Source organism: Barbus barbus, assembly GCF_936440315.1.
Source record: "Barbus barbus genome assembly, chromosome: 39".
Taxonomy (NCBI): Eukaryota; Metazoa; Chordata; class Actinopteri; order Cypriniformes; family Cyprinidae; genus Barbus; species Barbus barbus.
This window is the reverse complement of record NC_136717.1, coordinates 13,370,524-13,397,289: the sequence shown is the minus strand read 5'-3', so window position 1 is coordinate 13,397,289 and position 26,766 is coordinate 13,370,524. Positions and strand designations below refer to the sequence as shown.

The 26,766-nt window shown below is 39.2% G+C and overlaps 2 protein-coding genes across 6 annotated transcripts; both read right to left on the bottom strand.

The window, feature by feature from the left end:
- Positions 1 to 643: 643 nt before the first annotated feature.
- On the bottom strand, positions 644 to 19,050 carry LOC306858694 (sortilin-like). Its single transcript, XM_079399339.1, has 21 exons — positions 18,718 to 19,050; positions 18,230 to 18,292; positions 17,955 to 18,031; positions 16,855 to 16,957; positions 11,122 to 11,289; positions 10,932 to 11,005; positions 10,718 to 10,764; positions 10,414 to 10,550; positions 10,209 to 10,292; positions 8,331 to 8,391; positions 7,605 to 7,760; positions 6,425 to 6,522; positions 5,829 to 5,928; positions 4,789 to 4,960; positions 4,488 to 4,681; positions 2,198 to 2,390; positions 1,996 to 2,112; positions 1,785 to 1,902; positions 1,436 to 1,542; positions 1,219 to 1,336; positions 644 to 1,090 (listed from the first exon to the last, which is right to left on the bottom strand). The coding sequence occupies exons 1-21, from the start codon at positions 18,940 to 18,942 to the stop codon at positions 1,076 to 1,078; spliced, it is 2,427 nt and encodes an 808-aa protein (XP_079255465.1). The 5' UTR covers positions 18,943 to 19,050; the 3' UTR covers positions 644 to 1,075.
- Positions 19,051 to 19,828: 778 nt separating this feature from the next.
- On the bottom strand, positions 19,829 to 26,763 carry LOC306858386 (centrosomal protein of 83 kDa; the record flags this gene model as incomplete). 5 transcript variants are annotated; one of them, XM_079398900.1, is made up of 17 exons in its annotated part: positions 19,829 to 20,304; positions 20,453 to 20,621; positions 20,714 to 20,817; positions 20,973 to 21,102; positions 21,823 to 21,980; positions 22,089 to 22,164; positions 22,385 to 22,534; positions 22,612 to 22,756; positions 22,834 to 22,948; positions 23,047 to 23,178; positions 23,920 to 24,171; positions 24,251 to 24,382; positions 24,552 to 24,644; positions 25,636 to 25,786; positions 25,880 to 26,085; positions 26,467 to 26,541; positions 26,720 to 26,753. In XM_079398900.1, 16 exons carry the CDS (start codon positions 26,473 to 26,475, stop codon positions 20,143 to 20,145), a joined length of 2,184 nt encoding a protein of 727 aa, XP_079255026.1. In that variant the 3' UTR covers positions 19,829 to 20,142. The 5 variants fall into 5 exon arrangements, with proteins under 5 accessions (XP_079255026.1, XP_079255029.1, XP_079255030.1 ...); XM_079398903.1 differs by lacking the exon at positions 26,467 to 26,541 and having other exon boundaries at positions 26,720 to 26,763; XM_079398904.1 differs by lacking the exon at positions 26,467 to 26,541 and having other exon boundaries at positions 25,880 to 26,088; positions 26,720 to 26,750.
- Between the last annotated feature and the right edge of the window lie 3 nt (positions 26,764 to 26,766).

Below are 26,766 nucleotides of genomic sequence, written 5' to 3'. Positions count from 1 at the left end.
ATATTCCAAAAGGACAGATTATTATTATTTTAAGATGTTTGGGTTAAACTAAAGTAAACAATGTTTAAATAAGAAATTCTTAATATTTTAGTGTTTCATGTGAATTTATAGGCTGAATAGTATGTACACATAGGCAATGGACTGAAAAACTTTAGGCAATGCGATTTAAGACAAGCTACCAACTTTATAATGTAATTGATTTATTTATTTTTTTCCTATACCCCGTACTGCTTAAATATTCTTGAAGTTTGAGTCAGATGGGTGAAGATGTGTGAGAGTCTGGTTCATGTTGGTGTACAGTGTGTTAGTGAGGAGGTGTGAGAGTGTGTGTTAGTGAGGAGGTGTGAGAGTGTGTGTTAGTGAGGAGGTGTGAGGTGAGTGTATGCCTTTGTGAGGTGTGCGGTTTGTTTGTTTTCCAAGACAAATGTTTGGTCTCTTTTTCATTTGACATCTGTCTGTAATGGTATTGTATTATCAAAAAAAAAAAAAAAAAATATATATATATATATATATATATATATATATATATATATATATATATATATATATATATATATATATATATATATATATATATATATATATATATATATATATATATATATATATATATATTAGTTGTAGCAATCAGATGCTAAATAATATAATATACTCATGTTTTATTTTAAATGTGGATAATAGGATGAGCATAAATAATACAGATGTTTAAATGCATCTTAATTTATTTACAATTCAAAAACAGTAGATTGGTCTATTTTAAAATACACAGTCCCAAAGCTCAAGGAGGATTGCAAGCAGCAGCCTGGGAATATGAATGATTCCAGTTCAAAAGACAGAGAGTGTGAAAGTGAATTCACTCCTACTGATTATCTTCTGGACCCTGTATAAGACACTTCATAGGACAACATAAGAACCTGACCGCAGCAAGATATCATTTGCCTCAGTTTGAAAAATGCAGTTCACCGTTATTTCCAAGCGTTTATTGTCCAGTCATAGTGCCTGGGTTATGAGATTCATTTGAAACAATTCACACTTGTCTGCAAAGCCTGAGTAGTTCCCAGTGTTTAAATGTTGCTCATTCAATGAGATCCTAAAGAAAAAATGAAAAAGTCAACAAGAGAATGCAAAAATAAATATATAATCAATTATAAATAAATAAAAACGGCTAAATTCAGTGGATACAGGCAAGGATAATATTGACTGATTCATCAAGCTTACATCATCTGAGTCCTCCTGGACCTGGAAACCATTTAGTTTGCCATTGGGGCTGCTCTCATTGCTAACACACAGGTCATCTTCTTGAAGTTGCAGAGCCGAAAAGCGATAAGCAGGTGACCTGCAGGGGGCAGAATTTGACCAATAGAGAATCTGAATTCTGCAAGGCATATCTTGTATGAGAAATAATGGCAATCAAGTTTTATCATATCGACCTTACCTTTGCCTACAGTTTATCCTCCTTGAAGTGATTATTAAAGCTGCAGTAATAACCAAACCAATGACCCCCACACAAGTACACACCACAATAAGAACCAGCATGCCTGGCTGCAAATAGAAAGACAATAAAATAAATGTTCATTGGCCATGTTTTTCTTTATGTATTCTTTTAAAAGTGCTGATTGATTTATGAACAAAATTCATATTGATTTTTTTCCGAAATACATCACTCTTGCTCATATTGGTTAAGCAAACTGTATTTATGCTCTTTAAATTGTAACATAAGTGATTTTACTTTTTTTGGTTACTGTATAGTGAATAATGATTGTCATGAGAAACGGGCCACTCACTGATCTCTTAGTATGTGGATCTGAGGAAGGGTCCTTCCCACAAAGCTTTTTGAAAACATCTTCTCGTCTCGGAGGCCTGACACCCCCCTCACATTTATCGCCAGGAATCTTACGATACCTGTTTAACACAGTGGTATAATTATAACAATGAAGTGTATGTATGTGTTTTAAAATTTTGTTATATAGAAATCAAGATGTATTTCAGCCTCACCCTGTATACTGCAGGTCATCTAGCTCCCCATTTAAGCAAATATCCCGGGTTTGATTCAGGAAGTTGGGTTGTAGGAGACACTCCGAGGTGTTTTCATGCCGATAGAAACCGTACTCGCTGTTGATAGGAGAGATGTTCAGAAAACACTTTTGTTTGATCATAAGCAGAAGTCCAAACCTCAGTGTGGTGCAGTTATTTCTACCACATGTAGTCTTCTCTAGTGCAAGGACATGGACGCTGCTGCCTGCCGACCACATATCCTCTCCCATTTCTACATGCTGACAGTTTCTTTAGTCTTCTAAACGTTTCTTTGTAGCCCAAGAGGCATCCATCTGTTTCTGGGTCAGAGTCATAGTCAGAGTGTGCCAACCACTGCACATAGTCCTCTTCACCACCTATGAAAAGACATGATTTGGACAAACTTCTAAGACTAGATATTGCAGTTTCACAATTGGGGTACATATATAAATTATATTGATGAGTAGTGTGAGCAGTTGTATTCCTTTTCTATGCAATCATAGACATCATTTTACCTGGTAGATGATAAAACTGGTGGAAAAAAAACTTCTTATATTCTTTTTCTTATATTAAAGAAGATACTTGAGCTAGACTATCAGAGACTTAAGCCGGTAATCAAGCACCTATTAATAACCCAGAACACTGAGGAACTACACATTTTTTCCTTCTTAAGGCAGAGACATGAAGCTGTTGGGCTTATGTTGTTGAGCATCTGTCAGGCTGTCATTGAGCATCTGTTGGCCTATATTTTTTGTAGTGTTTTCTGCACTTTTGGCACTAGGTGGACCCCCTGTCAGAAGCTTTTAGTCTGACTGAGCATATTAAATTGGCGACAGAGCTTGTTGTTAAGAGAGATCACTCCATTTGGCTATTCAGCTTAGTGAATAAGTGCACAGAAAAAAGATCAGAAGTGATGAAATCAACCAAACTACGAAGTTAAGTGGACAAAATGGTATACAAGCGCTACTTTGTTTGTGGTTTGTACATCCACAGTCCTAGCTATGCCAGTTTCCGTTTTTAAATGACAACAGACTACTGCCACCAGCTGGTATTGAGAGTTATTTCCTCTCAAACAAGTTCAGAATGCATGTGCTAGTTTGCTCATTGGCTGTAGTTTTTACTTCAAGTACAACTTTTTGGTTCAGATGCAGTGTCAACTGACCCTTCGCAAAGACCCGCACCCCATCATTACAGTTGCTATGTACAACAAGCCATGGCGCTCTCACGCCACATATCATGTTCTCACACAGTGAAAAATACATCGCTGAACAAAGACAAAACTGCCAACACGCCAACAGACAAAACAGAGCAGGTTACTTTAGGTATGTAACAAATTCTCAGCTTTCAAATTTTGTCATTTTTTAAAGAAATTCAAACATTAAATACTGTTTTGTGGCTCTTTAATGTGTCATGACAAATGACTAGCGCCTCAGTTCAAGCGGCACGTGAACTGATCATCTCTTCCTCTTTACTAGTTATAGCATGAAATAAACATGAATGAACATCAGAAGGCATCTCGTTTTAACTGCGGAAAGACGTCAATACCATTTTCAAGTTCAAGTCCACCAATATGGAAGAACATTCAGGACTTTTTTCAAAAGGAATTCAATTGTGTTTTCCACATGTGGGCGCATAAATTGTGACATTATCCAAATGCAATTGCAAATCTTGCATTATCGTTTGCATTTTCGCTTTCGTGAACGCACAGTGACTGCCACATTTCAAATGAAAAAGCAGAGTCCATTTGCGACTGTATTTCCCATGTCTTACGAGCTATGAGCCTGTCATATTTAAAAAGCAATATTATTTACCACATTTGCCTTTTCACTTTCTCTGCATCGTGCACGTAACCTGCCAAAACTCAAATGGAATTGCAATTCCTTTTGCATTTGAATTTCCTATGTCTTCACGGAAAAAATCTATGTGAGTGGGCGGGACTATACTAAGGAGCGTGTTTGTATTGGGAGGTGATGTCACGCACAGACGACCGTGCCGAATGCTTTGATCAACGCAGGTAATCGGTAAAGGCTCCGCTAAAGGCAGCTGCCAATCAGTTCGTGCCTGTGTGAACGAACAGAAAACCTTCCTGGAACAATGCATTATTTCTTTATAATAATATTTATAATAATCTTTTTTACCCCAAATGCAGCGATTATACCCTGCTAACAGAGGGAGCAACAACGGTACGCACAATAGGTCAATATTCACTATTACCAAAACGCTTTTCACCTGTTTCAGCATCAAGTCCTGAATATTCTTCCATACGCCAACGTTAATCTAATCTCCTGTCTGGTTTGTTTGTCAGACAAAATAGCACATTCGACATTATGATTGGTCAGGTCGCCTGTCAGTCGAACTCCCAGCAAGGGGTCAATTCTACACTATTCTTTGATTTGTGTCTGAGCTTTGATGATATAGTATGATACTTATAGCACTATTTGAATTCTACCCATAATTCTTGAAACCTTTCTTACATTCTCTGGTGAGCAGGTGCTCAAAGTCTATGGTGACAGCCACCCACATGGGCTGATCATCATCATCTGGGCGGTAGCCGAAAATGCTGATATTCATTGTCTTTGTGCCCGGCTCAGATGCCAGTCCTGCCAAGAAGATAGGGTGGTCTGTGAAATTAAATACCTTCCAGCACTGTCCTTCATCTGTGGAAAACCTGAAAACATTCAGACACACATAGTCATATATGACAGTCAGTGACCACAAATTACACGTTTGAGAACAATTTGTAATGCAACTGCAGGGCAAGTAATAGTGAGTTACTTTATTGAGCTGATCTGTCTGTCTCTATGTGCCTCCACAGCCACTATCAGCCCTCCAGAGTCCAGGATGCTGTAGTGGTGAGGTCCTCTCAGAGTCCCCCACCAGGTGTAACCTCCGTCCCCAGACACGTACACATCCGGCCGAGCGGCGGAAATGGAGTCACCGACACTACCTGCAGTGACATTTACTATTTTGACAAGTTTGAAAGTTAAAGGGTCATGAAACCCCCTGTTTCAGCGCTGGTTAGTTCTCACCACAGTTTTAAAAAAACGCTAAAAAAGTGGGCGCGGTGCGGAGCAGGAAGAGGGGAGATAGACAGCTTAATTTCGCTCTGAATTCGTGCTCTGCATTTAACCCATCCAACGTGCACACACACAGCAGTGAACACACACACACCATGAACACACACACACCCGAAGCAGTGGGCAGCCATTTATGCTGTGGCACCCGGGGAGCAGTTGGGGGTTCGGTGCCTGGGGGTTCGGTGCCTTGCTCAAGGGCACCTCAGTCGTGGTATTGAGGGTGGAGAGAGCGCTGGACATTCACTCGCCCCACCTACAATCCCTGCCGGCCCGAGACTCGAACCCGCAACCTTTGGATTACGAGTCCGACTCTCTAACCATTAAGGCTTATTCTGTGGCGTTTAGATAAGCTATATATACGGTTACACAAAGTAAAAACAAACACTCCTGCAATCCATGAACGTTTCTCTCAGGTGATGTGCGCGATGTCATCAGTCTGATTCTCACGGCGCTGTCATAGCAAATCAACACTCGCTGTTGTGAATAATTAAGCAAGGCGTTTTCTCATAGGATAAGAACACGCAGTCTCATGAATAATTTAATCCACACTGACGCGTCATCGATGCACGATGTAGATTTTAAACCCGGAAGATGAAAATAGCGCAAAAAAGCTTTAAATTAACCAGTTTTCTACAACAGTTAAAATGATCGGATGCTAACATTGTCTTCTATGATGTGCAACACAAACACCTCTGCTATAATGTGGAAGTTGTGGAGATAGGTGGTAGGAGCTAGTACCATGGGCGATGACCAGACCAATGGCGGTAGGTTCAGAGAGAGGCATCATGGGAGTGATTCCACTAAAGTGACTGTGCTCTCCGTGAATATGCAGGTTACACTGAAACAGAAAATGGAAACAGTCTCACACACATGCATTTACAGTAACCTTTAAAGTTGCCGTGAATTGAAAAAAAATTAAACCTTCCATCTCACAATCCAATCAATAACCGATGCATAGAACCAAGTCACCACCTTGTTTTGTTTTTTTCAATAATCTGTTATACCCAGATCTGTCACAGAATGGAGGAAAAGATCTGTTGCTACATCGGTTTCATTGCTTTGAAGGAAATCAAAATTGGTCTTTTTACTTTAAAGGCTAATCTGTGTGCTAATGCATTGATAAACTTTTTTTTTTTTTTTTTTGCAGATGTAATAATTTAAAATTGCCTTTCATTAAATGTTTGTCTAATTATGGCTAAATTTAAAATCTTCATGATGTTCAACTTCCTGTTTGAACAGAAAACAAATAAACAGAATGGGAAAAACAATTGTACTTATAGAAACTTTAACTTTAATCAAATGCAATTTCTCATCACTCAGTCTTCAGTTGTTACCTTTTTTGAGGTTTCTGGACAATTCTCATTCTCTGGCTTCTTTAGAAATCTCCATCGCCCACCTTTGTTGAATGTAATGACTGAACGGATGCGTCCATCTGCGGCCCAAGAGGAGTAAGATATCTTTTAGTGATGACATATAAGCGATACCAATACAAGTGTGATTGGCCATTTGACACTTAAAGGATAGTTCATTTGAAAATGAGAATTCTGTCATCTGTCAAATATTATTCAACCCCATAAGACTTTCATTCATCTTTGAAAAACAACTTTTTTCAGAGGTTTGTCCCCCCCATTGAAAGTCCATTCCACTTAAACATTAATGCTTCAGAAAGTTTGTAATAGAAATTCATATACATTAGTTATAATACATTAGTATTATAATTTATAATACATTCGCTTTATATGATGAATAGATTTAAAGGGATAGTTTACCCAAAAATAAAAATTCTGTCATTAATTACTCAGCTTCATGTCGTTTCAAACCTGTAAGACCTTCATTCATCTTCGGAACACAAATTAAGATTTTTTTATGAAATCCGAGAGCTTTCTGACCGCAACGCAACGGACATTCAAGACCCAGAAAGGTAGGAAGGACATTGTTAATATAGTCTATGTGACATCAGTGGTTCAACCGTAATGTTATGAAACTACAAGAATACTTTTTGTGTGGAAAGAAAACAAAAATAATGGCTTTATTCAACGGTTTCTTCTATTGTGCCTTTTTTACAAGTAGAGGAATGCACACGTATGCATCGTGCACAAAAAGTAATCTCATAGCTTCATAACATTACAGTTGAACCACAGATCTCACATGGACTATTTTAACGATGTCCTTACTACCCTTTTGGGTTCTGAGCATGTCAGCTGCGTTGCAGTCTATGCAGGATCAGAAAGCTCTCGGACTTCATCAACAATGTCTTAATTTCTGTTCTGAAGATGAACGAAGGGCTTACAGGTTTGGAACGACATGAGGGTGAGTAATTAATGACAGAATGTTCATTTTTGTGTGAATTATCCCTTTAATTTAGGATTTTTAACGCACACACATAAAGCACATCAAATATGGTAAACGGAAGCTCAAATGTACTTCTTTGATGCAGTATTTTCATTTCTGGGTGAACTAACCCTTTAGGCAACCTTTAAGACAAACTAAGTTACATGAAACAAGTGTTCATACCCTCCTCCAATATGTTGGTGAGATAGACCCCTCTTAAAGATGTAACGTTTGTGAAATCACTCTTCCCCTCCCCACCAAACAGGTGGCGCTCCAGAGACTTAGAATACAGGATCCCACGGTCATCAGAAGTGTAGATTGTCCCAAAATATGTGTCTTCTGTAAGCATGTGAGATCACATCACATACAAACACTCCGCTGACACAGCTTACTCTCAGACGAGATAAGAGATCAGCCGTAAGCCATCATTATTGACACACATACATAGCAAACCAATCTAACCGGCTTCATGTGACAAAATGGGAATCGAACATCCAATGAGAAACAGATCGACATGTAACAGGTATGATGGGAAATAAAATAACTCTTCACATGAGACTGTATGTGATACATACATGTAAATACAATGAGGGGTGTATTTGTGTGTAACCTCCAAGGCCTGACTGAAAAACTACACCATCCTCACTCTTATCTGTTTGCAGTGATCGTCGCAGCACAAAGACCTCCAGACTCTAAGATGAATAGCGTACAGACTGACCCAAAAGAGTCTAGCATTTTGTGCAGAGACATTCTATGATATGTCAGCACAAAGTGGAACTCGCTTGACAAGTCCAGTCTCCACACTGTTAACCTGACAACAACAGTAGTTGAGCTGTTATAAAATACTGATACTTTTCTTTTACACCTCTCACAGGATGGAGAAGGAAGTTAAAACAAAATGAACGGCACCTCCAGGGTTGTCCACATGCATGAAGATCATGTCCTCGTCGCCGTCCAAAACGGAGTAGAACTGCAAACAGACATCAAGAGTGAGTCAAACAGTTGCATACAGCTCATGCCTGAGGTTGTGACAGGTTTTTTTCTGCCAAATCAGCAGGGCCAACTTGAAAGAGGGAGTAGCAGCACAACTCTCATACATTTCCCCAAACATATTTATGAAAGTAAAATAATAATACAAAATAAATACATTTTATTATAAGAGTTAAAAATAAGTAATAAATTATTATATTAATATTATTTATTATAAAGAATAACAACAAAAACCAATACAATAAAACCTAAAAACCCAAAATTCATACATAACATCAAGATCAACAATCCACTTAGTACTGTAACGATTTTTTTAAACCTCATTTTACTTAAATTAAAAAACATGTAATGTCCGATGGCAATTCATTCCATGTTTTCATTCCTCTATACATTACAGTCCGTTGCTTTGCATTAGTTTTTGAAACAGGAAGCAAAAAATATCCTTTTGATGCATGCCTGGTGTTGCTCTTCATAGTGAAATGTTTCTTATAAAACAAAGCAGAGAAACAATTACCCTATCCTTCACCAGCAGCTAACCTTGAATTTTGTGCATTTTCATAATATTAACCCTTCTATTACAGTTCAAAATTAGTCGTGCAGTTCTATTGTGGACTAACTGTACTTTTTCTAAGTCTTTACTTGATGCACTCGACCATACCACTGGACAGTATTCTAAATAACTAAGAACCATTGCTTGCACAATTTGAGAGATGCAATACTGTGGTAAAAATTTTGCACATCTCTTAATAACTGATAGACCTCTTCCCATAACTATTACCATATTTTCTATCTGCTTTGACCACTTCAGCCTACTTTTTAATATTTAATTACATTAGTTAATAATAATACTTAATAAAATAAATTATATATATATATTATATATATTAGGGGTGTGCCCGAAGCCGAATACCTTATTCAGAAAGGCACGGATAATGGCTTCAAAACGAATAACGAATTTATCCGAATAACATAAAAACATATTCGGCAGACACAATCACGTTTTCTGGAACAGCACAACATTAGTGAGATCTGCGATTGTTAAGATTTGTGCAATAATAATGGCTACTGCTTTGATAGAGTTTGACAGTTTCATACAGATAATATCTTGGAGATCATTGCGTTTGTCTAACGAATGTGGTCTCCTCAGCAGGGGCGCCGTAAGGGGGGGAAAAGTTAGGACGATTCTAAGGGCTTCGGCCAATTTTCCCATCATAGTTCAGACGCAGGCCGGGCCTCGGGCCTGTTTTAGGCTTCTCCTTATTTTTATATTTTAGACATTAAGGAGACTTATTGCAAATAGTGGCAATTATCTGCACCTCAGTATCGTAGTATATGATAAAACGGTACGTAATAATAACTTATTGAGTGTAAATTATAGTTTTAATTCAAATTATTAAATGGATGCCACCTTATTGGGACAATAAAGCCCTCCCTACAATTACCCTAACCAATACTTTTATTTTTAACTTTTTGATAATTTCCTTCATTTTTATTGAAAATAAATGCCTTTCTGATGCAATATGAGATTTGAAAAAGTTCGGCAAAAGGCGGGCTCGAACTCAGGTCGATCGCTTTACCATTTACGCCACTGAAACTGATGCAGAACGAGCGTCTTTTTTCAGTGTTGGCTAACCCAATCACATGTTAGTGGACGTTATTGTAAATAGCCTTTGCCAACCAGGCGGCTATTTGAACTTAGTGTAGATAGACACTCCGTTAATGTGTATATAATTTATTAAAAGTAATAATGTTTTAGTTTTTTATTAGTGTGTTCAAATGTTTGTGTGTTTTTCATACCTGCTCTGTAGTTGCTGACGGTAGCTGAGCTTTTCTGAAATGGTCACCCTGGTCTGAGGACACATATATGACACGGGGAGAGCCCTGTAAACACAACATGTCATAAATCGAGCATACTTTGATGATTCTTACAGGAGGGAAAAGGAAAAAGTGTGGGCAACATGGTGTGTGTTCATGTGGGTGAACACATGCTTGAGTTCCATACCAGTTTTTCCATGACAGAGGTAAACAGGAAGCCACCGATGTATCCGAAGGAGAAGGTGTTGTTGGCGATGGTGGTGAAAGTTTTGCCGAAATCCTGTGTCCGTCTCAGAATGAGTTCACCACGTCTTGCTGCCTCCACTGGTTCAAACCCAATTAATAATTTAACATTTAATTGATAAGCATTAAATTGAATTTCCAATTTTCTCAGTTGTACATAAAATGTATCTCAAAGAACATCAGTTAATCATGTCTAATGATTCCTTTAATGTTATTTAATGAAAAAAAAAACAGATGAAATCACGCACCAGTTCCTTTTGGGTTGGAACTGAAGAAAAGAGTGATTCCAGATCCCCTTGAAAGGAATAAAAAAGGGAAATTATATTTTACTTACAGAAATTAATTATATATACATATATATATATATATATATATAGAAAATCAAAATATTCAAATACACAGACATTCAAAATGTTTAGTTTTCTTGTTCAGTTACTCATGTCACCCTGTTATTGCTCTCACCATGTGAACGTGTGAACACCTTCATGAACTTTAGACCAACTATTCCCAAAGTCTTGTGAGAGCCATAGCCCATCCTGAAAACAGAGAGCATGTCAACAAACTGTCACATATGACATCTTAAGTGTCAGCTAATTAAAAATACAATAACGGGGTGGCAGAACCCTGAATCCCCTCACAAAACCTCACTCACGTCAATGCTGATGACAACAAGGTATTTTGGGTCCTGGTAGTGGAACTGAATGGCCTGTGCTGGATGGAATGGAAGCTGCACTGATCTGAACGTCACACCAGCATCCATTGATGTAAAAATAACTCCTCCTGGGGTTTCGGTGAAAGGCAGGTTGGCTGTTAGAATCACCTGTAACAAAAAGTGATATAATATATAATTTACTTATAAAAAAATAAAGGGCAGAAATCATGAAGAGGGGAAATTATGTAGTTTTGATGACAAAAGTTAGTTCCAAAGAACTAACACACAGCAGATTATTAGCTTCGCACCAACCCCAATTCAGAGGAAGTTTAAAAAAAGCGTGGTTTCATGTTGAGAAGTTTTTTTTGTGTCCCTAAACTGCATCCTGAAAGCAGTGCCACACCCCTCTTAGCCTGTTCAGTTTCTTGTTAGCCCCAAGCTCCACCCACCCCATCTCAAGCCAATGAGAATCATCTCACAGACTTTATTAGCTGCACCTGTGTCCACAGCTTGCCCTTTCTTGCTGCATGTGTGTATACAGTGCAGAGGAATGAATTTTACTCCTGTGTTTTTCCTGCGTGTGCGTAATTGACCATGTAAGTGCCTTTGTTTAATGCTTAAATATTTTGTATGACAAGTTTGGCCTAAATGTTTGTTCACACTTGCTTTAGTTTCTGTTTAGTTCTGTTTAGGCGCGCGCTTTAGTTATTTAATGTGCAATTGATGTAACATTGTGATTGCCTTGTACCTTATTCAGCATTGTTTATTGGTAAATTAAAGATGTATATCTATTCTCTTTATAGCAACCACACGCACACTTCCTGGGATGTACAATAAACTTTCCTATACCTGGTTTGACTAGACTGACCTGTTCTTAACGACAGCCCCACTGTCTTCAAGCTAGCTAGCTACCTCAGCACTCCGCTACCTCCTTTTCATAATTTATCTTGCGGCAACAGGCGCACCTGGTGGAACATTGATTTAACGTCTCCACTGATTGCAGTTCTGTACTGCCTAAAACGGAGCAGAACCCCAAGGAGGGAAGGCCCAAGGATTGGTCCAGGAAGTAACTGTGAATTCAGGCTTTGATTTCGGTAGGAGATGGAACAATCAAACACAATGCGATCGTTACTGTTGTGATGCACAATGTGGTGGGGTATATACCAGGTTTCAGGGACATCCTTCACTTCAGATGCGAACAAATTCTTGACATATCCAGCATCGATCAGTTTCTGGATCTCTGTTATAGGTCTCCGCAAGTTGCGGGTTTTGAAGTAGTCACCTTTCACAGCTGCGAAGACGGGACATAACTGCCTCCTTTGAGGCCTTTAAAGGGGGCCAGGGTTCTACACGAAGGAGAGGTGTGGCATATCGGAGGATGCCATCAACAGGTGTTCTGATGGTTTGGGTCTCTAGCTGGTGCATTGCCTCTTGATCCTGTTTAGATCGAACCACGGCTTTCATATTTCTCTGAGGTAGTGCATCCAGCTGCCACAGCTTCTGAACATTGTGGTAGATGTCATCAGGTGGGCATTTAAAGGAGATATAGTAAAAATTAGAGGAGGGAGAGTTGGTGAGATTCCTTACCGGACCCTGCAGTGTCCAACCGAGTCGGGTTTTAATTGCAACAGGGGCTCCAGGAGGGCCCAATTTCACTGGTTGTATTGGGGGAAGTCGTGGCCTAATGGTTGGAGAGTCGGACTTGTAATCCGAAGGTTGCAGGTTCGAGTCTCCGGCCGGCAGGAATTGTAGGTGGGGGGAGTGAATGTCCAGCGCTCTCTCCACCCTCAATACCACGACTGAGGTGCCCTTGAGCAAGGCACCGAACCCCCAACTGCTCCCCGGGCGCTGCAGCATAAAATGGCTGCCCACTGCTCCGGGTGTATGTTCACGGTGTGTGTGTGTTCACTGCTGTGTGTGTGCACGTTGGATGGGCTAAATGCAGAGCACGAATTCCGAGTATGGGTCACCATACTTGGCTGAATGTCACTTCACTCACTCATAATCAGGTGTGTTTGGTAACCCTACTCCTCTTAGTTTGGCTAAGAGGAGAAGGGGTTTGACTTTATTAAGTTGTTTGAGAGGAAGCTGACGGAGGTGAGGGTAGCGTCGCTGGAGAGATTTCACAGGGTGAGAATGTTCAGACAAGGATAACTGGTCAGCAGTAAAAGCTTGACTGATGACATAAGATTTAGTTGGATGCGTTTTAGGAATGAGGGTGAAGGATACCGTAGTTCCATTAAGAGTCTTAACATCCTGTCTCACAGTTCTCAGCTTTAGACTCTCAGATTTTCCGCTTAGCTGAAGTGTCTGGGCAGCAGGATGCAGGAGGATTGTTCTTTCAGACCCATCATCCAGTAAGGCATAGGTGTCTAGGGAATTGTTTCCATTTTGTAGGGTCACTTCAACTACCTTGAGTAGTACTTTATTGCAATCACTAGGATGGTCGAGATATAGATTCTGCACTTGCCTTTGATTAATGTTGCATAGGATGTGTAGGTGTTTCCCATTGCACTGGCTACAGCGTCCGTTCAGGTCACATTGAGTTGCAAAGTGATCTCGTGCACATCGCCAACAACGTCCTTCATCCTTGATCCAGTTAGTTCTCTGATCTGTGGTGAGCTGGAGGAAGTCACCACATTTACTGACATGATGTTCGGTAGAGTTGCAATAGGCACACACTGGACAGCCTCTGGCTGAGGTATTAGGGCAAGGCTGACTAACTTTAAATGGGGCAACTCGGGCTTTAGAGGGAGTCACATGAAGGGCAGTTTTAGCACCATGGAGTATGGTTGTACTTTTTAATGGGTGAAGGGAAGAAGGCCTCAGGCGGATGGGCTGTGGCATGGGCTGGCACTTAGGACATCTATGTTGATGTTTTCGGACCGCCTCACGACCCCTCAGGATCCAGAACCTTCTTCTTAACTCAGCAAAAAGCCTTTCCGCCCCAGGATGGTGTAGGTGGTCATCATAATCCTTAACTATAAGTTTTGTGATAGGATGGGCAGGGTCCAAGACGACTGGATGCATGGCATCAAGGAGTAGCTCACTACCCTGACGTAATCTTCCGCCTACCCGAATGAGCCCTAATGCTGGGTCTAATTCTGGGGCAAGGGAGAGTAAACGGCTTGAAGATAGAAGGGGCCTTTGAGTTTGAAGGCAGGCCAAATCATTCCTGAATGAATCCATTTGGGCTTGTTTTAGGATTGCTGTCTCTGCATCACGGTAGTTTTCTGCTGATGGAGGATTTGCTGCCCCATGAAGGGAGGTAGCCATGCAGTCAAAGAGGTCTTGGAAGGTGGCAAATTGACTGGCGTCAGGGATGGAGGGGTATGGATTGAGGAATACAGCACCACAGAAATTGGGCTTGCGCAGCTCTACAGGGTCATAGGATTGATCTATATTAAGATTTCTGAGCCCTGTTGCAATTAAAACCCGACTCTGTTGGACACTGCAGGGTCCGGCAAGGGATCTCACCAACTCTCCCTCCACTAATTTTTACTATATCTCCTTTAAATGCCCACCTGATGACATCTACCACAATGTTCAGAAGCTGTGGCAGCTGGATGCACTACCTCAGAGAAATATGAAAGCAGTGGTTTGATCTAAACAAGATCAAGAGACAATTGCTTTTATGTAGATAACTGTTTATAAAGTCTACCTACCCCAGAGGAAGCCAGAGACCTCCTTCATCGTCTGCGCACTACCCTCTCCTCTGGTGGCTTTGAAATCAGGCAATGGGCCAGTAATGATCCTCAAGTCATCTGTGATCTACCTCCTGAAGCTAGGTCAGAGCAAACGGAGCTGTGGTTATCACACCATCCTTCTTTTGATCCCTCAGAGTCTACACTAGGCCTCCTCTGGAACTGCCTTACAGACAACCTCCGATACAGGCACAGAGCCATTGAACCTACCACCCCAACTATGCGTCATCTTTACAGAGTTCTTGCTAGCCAGTATGATCCTATCGGCTATATCCTTCCTTACACAACAAGGGCCAAAATTATTGTACATCCCAGGAAGTGTGCGTGTGGTTGCTATAAAGAGAATAGATATACATGTTTAATTTACCAATAAACAATGCTGAATAAGGTACAAGGCAACCACAATGTTACAATCAATTGCACATTAAATGACTAAAGCGCGCACCTAAACAGAACTAAACATTTCATATCACTGTTATGCAGATGATTCTCAGCTTTACCTCCCAGTAAGGCTTGACACCACTGCTCCATTTGATGTGTTATTGGAATGTGTAGATGATATCAAGAGGTGGATGACAAATAATTTTCTGCAGCTAAATGAGGATAAAACAGAGGTTTTAATTCTGGGTTGTCCGGCAGATTTCTCTCCTGCTTTGAAAGCCCAGTTAGGTCCTCTCTCAACGAATGTATGCAAACAAATCAAAAACCTTGGAGTGATCTTTGACTCTTCACTATTCTTTGATAAACAAATTAGTGCGGTTATTAGAGGAAGCTTTTTCCATTTAAGATCTATTGCAAAGTTGAAGAACCTTCTTTCAAGCTAAGATTTAGAAGTTGCAATTCATGCATTTCTAACATCACGATTTATTGCAACTCTCTTTATTGTGGTCTTCCTCAATCTTCACTATCTTGATTACAAATTGTGCAAAATGCAGCTGCAAGACTGTTGACTGGGTCTAAAAAGAGGGATCATATTTCTCCTGTTTTGGCATCCCTTCACTGGCTTCCCATTAAGTTTCGAGTTGATTTTAAGATTCTTATGTTTGTTTATAAGGCGTTGTCTGGCTGTGCACCAAGGTATATCTGTGATCTTATTGTGCCATATTGTCCTGCTAGGGCACTCAGATCTTCAGATCACTTGCTTTTAAATGTGTCACGAAGTCGCTACAAATTAAAGGGTGATCGGGCCTTTTCTGTGGCTGGGCCTAAGCTTTGGAATGCTCTTCCTTATCATGTGAGGTCTGCTTCTTCATTGGACATTTTTAAATCTACTCTGAAAACACATTTTTATTCCTTAGCTTTTGGAAATTTGTAATTGTTGTTTTTATAGTGTAGTCCTGCTATGCACTATGTACAGCACTTTGGATCAATTTTGTGTTAAATGTGCTTTATAAATAAAGGTTGTTGTTGTTAAACAGAAACTAAAGCAAACGTGAACAAACATTTAGGCCAAACTTGTCATACAAAATATTTAAGCATTAAACAAAGGCACTTACATGGTCAATTACGCACACGCAGGAAAAACACAGGAGTAAAATTCATTCCTCTGCACTGTATACACACATGCAGCAAGAAAGGGCAAGCTGTGGACACAGGTGCAGCTAATAAAGTCTGTGAGATGATTCTCATTGGCTTGAGATGGGGTGGGTGGAGCTTGGGGCAAACAAGAAACTGAACAGGCTAAGAGGGGTGTGGCACTGCTTTCAGGATGCAGTTTAGGGACACAAAAAAAACTTCCCAACATTGAGTTTAACACAAAGCGGCTCATGTCATTAGCAATGCCTGTTAAAACCATGAGCTGTCTTGAGACAATTGTAAGTAAATGTCATGGCCTCTTCTGTTTGAACAGAATCTCTGTGGTGTCAGAATGTAAAATATTGTCACATATTGACAACTACATAATGACAAATTGAAAAAAAGTCATGCTGTTTCTAATATTATTATTCGTTATCAGAATTAGCTAAGACAAGTTGACTTGTGACTGTCTCGGAGATAAAGCCATGGCTTCAGACTTAACACATTTATTTACCTGTTGAGGGTTCCCGGGTCCAGCACTTATCCCAAAGTCCTTCTTTATAAATGTGTTGTTAATGGCATGGGAGACATCATGAAAAGACTTTCCATAGTCTTCACTATAAAAAAGATTGTAAATCAGTCCAAGTCCAAAACAGCTGGCTAGGCCAGTAAACTAAACGATTTTTGACTGTTTTGAGATCAGTATCTGTGCCCAAGTAAAAGCCTGAATTGATCACATTAGTCTACATTAGGGGTGCCCAGTCCCGTTCCCGGGGATCTGTTGTCCTGCAAAGTTCAGCTCCAACCCTGATCAAACTCAACTGAACCAACTGATGAAGATCTTCATGAGCACTTAATAATTACAGACAGGTATGTTTGGAGGGTCGCTGTGATTTTGCCAAGTAAGACATGTTCCGGGATTGACATGTTTTGTCAAAACTTTTCTGTCCAAAAATATAGAATTAAAGGGATAGTTCACCCAAAAATGAAAATTCTGTCATTGCTTGCTTGAGTAGTTCCAAACCTGTATGAATGTCTTTGTTCTGCCGAACACCAAAGGAAGATATTCTGAAGAATGTGGGAAACAGAGCAGTTCTGGGGCACCATTGACTTATAGTATTTTTTTTCCTACTATGGAAGTCAGCGGTGCCCCAAAACAACCTGGTTACAAAGTTTCTTCAAAATATCTTCCCTTGTGTTCGGCAGAACAAAGAAATTCATACAGGTTTGGAACTACTTGAGGGTGAGTAAATTATGACAGAATTTTCATTTTTGGGTGAAATATCGCTTTAAACCAATCCCCACCCCTTAATCTAACCCTACCCATAATGTATTCCTAAAATCAGTGGGAAATGATATCTGATTAACAAGGGTGTAGAAGCACCTAACCCTGATCATAAGACTAAAACAGATATTTCCTGAAAAGTTATCCCTCAATTCTGATTGGTTGATTGGAATGTTGATCCAGGAAAATGTTGTAGCTACTTGGTGAAATCATGTTCACCATGTTTGGCGCAGGGCTAGAAGTGAAGTCTTGGAGGTACACAGATCTCCAGGAACAGGATTGGGCACCTCTGGTCTATATGTTATTTAGGTAAAAATTGCACCACTGACCTCCTATAAAGGCGCGATGAACCGCCTTCATAAAAAGAGTCAGAGGGAGCGCTGAGTGTGGAAAGAACCAGGATTACCTGAGATGGACAGAAAAAGGATTCACACTATCCCTGCAAAATTTATTTAAATAAAATAATATATAAAACCTTTAAAGTGACTGATTATGAATGAAAACTACATTGTTCGTCCAAATTTCAAGATAATAACCTTAACACAGAGAACTTAGATGAGATAGTGATTAGTAATCTTTAGATGATTTAGCAAAACTGACTAACCCCAGTTCCATCTCCAACCCATGTGAGGGTAAAACTGGATCCATCATCACCATGAAACCCCGTCTAGAAAAAGACCAGAGGACAGAGTTACACATATACTGATGGAAGTGGACTTGCCTGTTCTGGCTGTCATTTAAAGGAATCGTTCACTCTAAAATTAAAAAAAATTACTCTTCCTAGTGTTGTTCCAAACCTATAGGACTTTATTATTATTATTATCATCATCATTATTATATAAAACATATATGAACATGTCTATGCCTTTTATATACTAAAAGTATACAAAATGTCTTAATTTTGGTAATCCCAACTATCAGTTAAAATATCTGTTAGTAAATACAGAAATACTTTTAGTACGACTATAACCTTTGTCACCATAAAATTAAGATAAATTGGGTCACCTTTTGACATTCATCTCAATGTCACCACACACCATGCACAATATAAAAAGTATTCGGATTGAGTGAACTTCAGCATCTCGTTCTCACCTCGTGTGTGTGGCTGAGCAGAAGCTCTTGGTCTTTGGGTGACGGTGGAGACTTGCATGCTGTGAAACGCGCTTGTCCCGTCCAGGTGTCCCGTCTGTCTCTCGAGTGACCGCGTGGAGCCCGAGAGAAAGTCACTGTCCTCGCGTTGCGCTTCCCATGAACGAACGCGTCCTCACTTAGGACCAGTAAGCACACACTACCCAACACAAGCAGTGTCCAGTTCATGACTGTATGACAGATAGATAGAAGTAAGTTTCCTAATACCTCAGAAGATGCGCAGGAGGAGGACTGAGCGCGCGCCGCTGACTCAAGGCAAGTGTCTCAAAGCAATGTGAGCTGCCTACCTCAACAGCATATCTTCCCAGTCAGCATTATGGCTAAAATATGCTGCACAAGCCTATAATGCCAAACAAAGCAACATTACATTATAGACGTGTACAGGGCGTTTAGGCGTCAGGTGCAAGATTTTGAGCTTTAACGCGGCAGCATTTGAATAGTGTGCGCAATTTATAATTATGTTTTTGTAAACTTAGGAAAACGCAACACTTATGGCCTTCCAGGTACGTGCCAACACGCTCTTATAGGAATCCGTAACTATTTAAAGTTTCATATAAATTAGTACGACTTCTTTTGAACGATTTGCTTACGTACCACGGTTAGGTTTAGGACCTCATGCTTATTTAAAAGCTATCCTAAGTTTTTATAGGAGTCAAATAGTATAAATTCGCCAAAACGTAAAATAGTTGTTTTCTCACAAGATAAGCGTGCGCGCGGCACTTTTGGGCGCTGGCTAAGTTTTGAGACACAGCCATATAGACTCGACTAAATCAAATATTAACTTTATAAATAAAATTATCTTTGTATTGTTGCCTACCGCTTCAATTGACACTTGTTCTTACTACATTTTTTGGCAGACAATTTGTTGAGTTACGTTCTTAATTATTCGGTCACAGGTAATTTAATAAAACGAGAGGACACAATGTTCTTTAATAAAAACACGTTTCGGGTCGAGTGCTTTTGGAGACAAGTTGAACAGAATAAAATCATTATTATTTATCGCTACCTATGCACTATGTCATCCCTATAGAAATGTATTGTGACAAATGAACCTCAGGTTCACAAATTACAATTTAATTTAATGAAAAGGATGAAAAACATGGCTTATCATGTTACAGACCATTTTCAATATGTACTACAAAAACCCTAGCACAAATCAACTATTTAGGTAAACTTTAGAAGCCCCGTCCCTCCGTTAGAATAATACCACCAGACAAATAATTAATTAATAATGCAACAGGCATTCCTTAAAACATCTCTGAACTTTCTGTTGCAAAGCACCATGAGTCGTTTAAAAGAAAACAGCTCACAAATATCACAGTATGTTCAGTTTTTGGCACATGGTGAACGTAATCGCACAGGTAGTGGTTAAGAAATGTCTGGAAGTGCATCCCGTGGGCTTGAGAGTCTCTCTCTGTCTCTGTCTCTGTCCAGAGGAGCAGCCAGCTCTTCCAGATGCTGTTGCTGACTGTTTTCCAACTCTTCCAAGCGTCTCCGCAGCACAGACAACTCCCTCTGGTGCTGATCCTCCTGAGAGAGGAAGTGCAGAAACAGATGAGTGGGGTGAAGAGGGGAGAAAGAGACAGAAGAGGATGGGAAAGTTGCAGATTTATATGCTGGGTTTTGATATGGCTGACAAGAGAATATTGTACACCGTGGATGGGATGTTTGCAGACACCTGTATGTTTGAGAAGATGGACTCTGCTGGGATGAGGAGGGATTGGGCCAGAGGGGTAGAGGAGGTCATTTGGTTGCCCAGCAACAGACGACGGAACTCATTGTGTCTCCTCTGCAGCTCCTTCAGACACTTGCTGAGCTGAGCATGTTCTTCAGAGAATGAGGATTTCCTGAGCACACACACATAAATAAAAAAATATTATTTAAAAACACACACATACTTTAGTCCCCTGATAGTGTTATAAACTGAAGACGGAAGTACTTTCTGGCTGTGCTTGCTTCAATTTCAAGTTCTTCTATCTTGGCTTCTAGGAGCTGAATCTTGTCCTGGAGTTTGTTTTCTTTTAGTTCTGTCATGGTTTTCCTCTGGATAAGAAGAGAGACCAATAATGCACCGTTAATAATAATAATTGTTGTGACAAAAAATACAATACAATATAAAAATACCAAACAAGATAACCAAAGTATCAACTGTCAACCGTTCATTTTCCAAACACAAGTTGGTAGAATTTAGGAGCTACCTTTTTCTGTGCAAATGCTGCCCTCTGCAGGCGCTCTTTGGCCTGGCTGTATTTCCCCCGTAGTTCTGCTTCTTTTTCCTGCAGTTTGTGTTTCTCCTCCAACCATTCCACCTGCCTTTCCTCCACCAACCTGTGACAATAAAATATTGACATTTCACTAAATTTAATTTAACTATTCGCTGTTCACTACATTGTTAAAATTGTTAGGCTATTTTCATAGGAAGAACAGTAAAATCGCATTAACTATTAATCATAAAAAATAGATAAATTATTCATTCAAATAAAGGAGATAGGGATATACAAGCAGGATCATTTACATACAGAAATAAAAAATCTATTTTTTTCTATAATATATAGACAAAAATTTAAGAAGTTGACGTTTAGAAAGTGAACAGGAAATGATGATAGCAAAGGGGGAATGGAAATCAGAAAATATCACTAGCTAGCTTTGAGTCACATCACTCATATGAGCATCAAGGATCAATGTGAGTAATATTTGCTAATTATTAGGCCATGCCTCTGATATATTCACATATGATATGGTTTCATTTTTTAAGATGATTCAATATAGTCAGGACAAAAAAAACACAATAAAATCTAATGTACCATTATAAACAAATCACCCATATTTGTAATTGAAGGGGAAAATGTCTATCAAGCACTTTTATATAAGTTGAATCTTGCTTTGAAACCAACATTTCATCTTACCAATCAACTCTCAAGCCTCTAATCTGAATAAATGCTAAATGGCACATTTTGATGCTCACTCAGCAAGCTGTCAGCATTCTCTGAAATATTTTTGGTTCTCATTTGACAGTAATGCTAGTATCCTGGTTACGATAAGGCGTACCTCTCGGCTTCCTGTTGGGTCCGTTCCATTTGTGTGCGTGCGCTCCGTAGGTCCTCTCTCACTCGCTCTAGACTTTCTCTCAGTCTGCTGTTGGTGTCCAAAAGCTCACTCTCAGAGTGAGACAGGGTTCCTATCTGTAGATTCAGCTCAGCGTTTTGCTGATAAACAATTTACAAAACAAGCTATTTGAGTTATATGATACGTCATAACTTCCATCTCTATATTACGTGCAGTCACAGTAATTTCACTTATTTTCCAGTGCTTACTCGTCTCAGGTCTGCGTTTTCTGCTCTTAAGGTCTCCAGCACTTCCAGCTGTTGGCCCTGCTGCTGAATTTTGACTCTGTTTCACAAGCATTCATACAGGAAATCAAACAAGGGTTGAAAGTCATATTATCTGTATACAGCTACTGAGTAATTTCTTGTCACTCAAAGTCAACATAAAATAGATATCATTGTAAAAGATTCAACTTAATTTTCCCAACAAGAACAGGAAGTAAAGAGGGTCTGTTTTGTTTTCATGTTGACATTAAACAGAAATAAATGACCCTGAAGAAGCTTGCCTCAGGTTTTGCAGTTCCTTACGAACAGACTCTTCGCCCAATTGTGCGGCACGGAGACGCTCTTCCCACTCCTCTTTCTGAGAGTTCCCTGATGCCTCCTGAAGAGCTCTCTGCTGTTCAAGCTCAGATAAACAATTCTCCAGCTCCAGCCTGGTGACAATGAAAGAAATTCATTTGAATGTAAGCTTTGAATCAGTTCCTCGTCTGATATTAATAATAGTGCTTACTTTTCTTCCTGAAGGGCAGCCATCTTGTGTATCTCCTCCTCTCTTGCTGCCTGGACCCTGCGCACCATCTCACGCTCTTTTTCAGATATCAACTCTTTATTTCTCTCCAATGCTGACTTCAGGACCTCAATATCTGACTGCAGACCTGAGAGAGAGAAAGACACTGTTATTATTGTAAAACAGGTTCCAAGAATGTAAATGAAAGAAAGGCAAGATGATTACCCTCTACTTGGCACTGCAGTGTATCTCGGTCTCTTTCTAGTTCTCCTTTGGCTCTGACACACTCTAGTTTTACGTTACTCAAGTCCAGCTTATGCGTGTGCTTCATCTCTTCAATCTGGCCAATAAACACACACAATCGACAGGGTACATTACTACAGATATCACGCATGTGGACATAAAATCTGACTTGTCACTCAGGCTGTATTCATGCACCTGACTGTTGAGCGAATTGATCTCCCTTTCGGCTTTGTGCAGTTTGCTTGTGAGGAGTGTGTTTTGTTCCTGAGATAGACGGAGTTCACTTTCTGTCCGGTCCAACTGCATACGAATAGACTGCTTCTCTGCCTGTACGCCAACAGGGGAAGAGGGAAAAAGGCCTTCAAACATCTTAATAAAAATCTTATTTTAAAATAAATATTTTTTTTTATTATTATTTTATACAATAATATATAATAAAATATTTAATTTTATATTATTAAGGTTTTTTTTTTTCATTTAAATGTGACGTTTTTGTCAAATTCTGTAAATTAAGATGTGCCTATTTGATTACAGAAATGCAGCAAATTATTTCTTAAAATATTTCAAATATTCAAAATATTCATAATGAAATAAATATATAAAATAGTTCATATAAAAACTGAAATATCCTAAAAAGTGAACAAGAGACTTTTAATGTGGTCTCAAATTTTGGACTTCACGGTACATAAATTATTTAAGTTATACTTAATACATTTATAAATTAATAATATTTTATATAAAATATTGATAACATTTTCATAATATATATCATGTTTAATATATAAAACGACAGAGTAGAGACGTAATTGGATATTGGAAATACAATATCCAATTCCAGGAGGAAAAAGAATTGGATATTAAGTGAATGTTTTTTCTTGCATCATGAGCATGTGTATTACCCACTGTGCCAATGCTCTGACAAATTTGTTGTTTCCAATTAATATAAAAAAAAAAATCTGACATTTTACACTGTACTATACTGTTTTAACAGAAAGGCGTAAACTTATTTGTCTCCTCAAATTTATTTGTATCATCAAAAACCTACAACTCTTCACTTTATCCGCTCACCTCCAGTGCTTTTACTGCAGCCTGGGATTCAGCCAGCTGTCGAATCTGGATCCGCTGCACATTTTCGGCCTGAGAACCCGAGTTATTTCTCTCTGCCCTGAGTTCAGTGACCTCTGCCTCCAGTCCTTTGAGCCGCTGGTGGAGTTGAGCTTTCTCCCTCAGCAGGGCTTCAACACGCTTCCCGTCCCGTGCTGGGTCTCCGCTCTGCAGCTGAGCAGCCAGATCCTCCTTATCACGCTCAAGTCGGGCCACCTGCACAATCACATCTATAACACTCCTTTATAAGGAGACACTGTTGGGTCAAAATTCAATTCAAAATTATAAAGCATACATCAGCTTCATGCCGTATGCATCTCTCCTCCAGGACTCGGACATGCTCCTCTTTCTGGTGATCAAACTCCGACTTGAGAAAAGTGAGGTCATAACGGAGCTTATTATACTCAGATCTGTAATTCTCTGCTTCCTGTCACAGAGAAATAAAGAGGAGGAGGATATCTTTTTACACATTTCAAGTGTTTTTTATAACATGTAGAAAAGACAAAGCAATCAGTTTGTTTTCCATCGTGATGGACAGTATTCTGGCTATAGCATGGCTCAGGTGGAGTCAGCTGGTGTGGAGGGGCATCTTTTACCTCCTGCAGTTTGTTAAAGCGTTCTCTGATGGGAGCCTCCAACTCCTGCTGCACCTGTGCTTTCAAGAGCTCCAGCCGCTGAGGAGTCAGCACCTTAAGCACACGATCAACACAACACAAAAGTGCTACTTTGTCAGCAAAATGTCTAATTCGAGCATACTAAGACACTTATGTTTTCTTATCTCTGCAGCACCAAGATATATTCATATCGGTGTTGTTACTGTTAACTAAAACTAAAACTATTTTAAAAATGTAGATAATTGTGATATAACTAAATATAATATTAGGTGAAAAACTTAAACAAAAAAATTGAAATATTGTTGTGGCAACTAACTGAAATAAAGTGTAAGCTGAAGTACTAAAATGTAATAAAATGAAATAAAATGTTAAATAGACATTTTTAAAAATGTAATAATAAAAAAGACAATAGTACATAACAAAATTACTTGAACTCAAAATGAAACTGACAATATAAAACTGATCATATAAAAAAGCTAGCCAAAATCTGAAATTGTTGTACATAAATAAATACTCAAAAAAAAAAAAGTTTATACTTAATATGTATTACAGGATAAAAATCCTGGTTTTCTTAATTTCCGTTTTGTCTGTGTATACAAACAAAACCCCTTTTTTTGGTAATTAAAAAAAAAATCTAGACAAAATGTGGTGACATGGTGAGAATGTTAAATATAAGGTTTAATTTGTTTAATATTTGTGTTATTATTTCACAGTTTGGCTTAAATTCACTATTATTTATTCTAAAATGTGACAAATAGTCATAATAAGTAGTGAGGAGGTGTGTCCAAACATTTAACTTGTATTTTATCATTATAAATGTGCAATAACAATCAAATCATTAAAAATTTCTTGAAACTTTGAATATTGTAATATAGTTTCATATCTGAATATATGGACAACTAGTATTAGTATTCTTAAATATTAACAAGTAGCAACTAGTATGTAAAACTAGTGTTTTATAAAATACTTTTAAATGACACAACAAAACTTAAAATAAATAATGAAAGTTACTATACATGTTGCCTATATATGTAAATACAAGCCTAAAGTGTACAGAAATGTGTACCTGCAGTCTGAGCTCCTCCAGCTCACGTGTTTTATCCAGCAAATCTCCTCTGAGCTCGGCCAGCAGCAGCTGCTGTTTCTCCTGAGCGACCTGGCGATCACCGAGCAGGCGTTTTAGTTCACTCTGTGCCCGCGTGTGTTCATCTTGCAGTCTGCACACACACAAACACATTTGTCCAGCTTAACATTTAAGTTTAACAAGATATCTTACAGCATAGATATATATATATACAGTATTCACTCACCTGGTGTGCTCCACTTTCAAGGTCTGATAGTTGGTCTTGTGGTTCTCACAGCGCATTCTCTCATCGATAAGCATCTTCTGGAGCTCCATATCGGAGCTGGTGAGTCCCGTAGAGCCGCTCAGGAGAACTGTGGCTTTCCCACCTCCTCCTGCCAGCTCCAGGTTTGGGAAATGGGCAGATGACTGCCCTAACGCTGGAGGGTTCATCTGCTCCATAGCAGAAAAAAAGAGAGAAGGAACAAAAGCAAAAGATTTTATACCTCCCCCAGAAACTACTACAACCTCAAGAGAGCTCCAAAAAAACGACAAAGATCTCTATCAACACAAATGACTCCACTTCAGCCAACCCAAGTCAAGAGATGCAGCCACATCTCATCAGGGCTGACTGTTTTAAATCACTTGTAAGAGCCTAGTTATCACGAACAAAGCATCTAATCACTACATGTGCAGCACAAGAGTCCTTGTTTAGTGATTAGATGTGAAGCTCAGGCTGGTCTCCAGTGATTCACTCTGTGTTGTAGAAACAGAGATACTCCAGCATAAACGCATAACGTTTCCCATGTTGTCAGAGCAACTGGGAAAACTTACCTCGTGCATTTAAAAAAGCGCAAGATGAAGCACTTTGTGTTGTCGGTGAGTGGAAGTCAGTGCAAAGATTGTCTGCTATATTGAAATGCCATGCAAATAGTACTTGATAAACACTACATACTGCACTTATTTCACAAATAAACACCTCTGCTGGGCACGAACTACTGCATGCGTTCAAAACTATACAAAATATAATAATACATTAGTGCATTAAAATAAAAAGTAAATTATTTGACAGCTGTTGTAAAGTTACCTGATCCAACACTGACAGCGACGCACTGTCACGTGATGATGATGGCG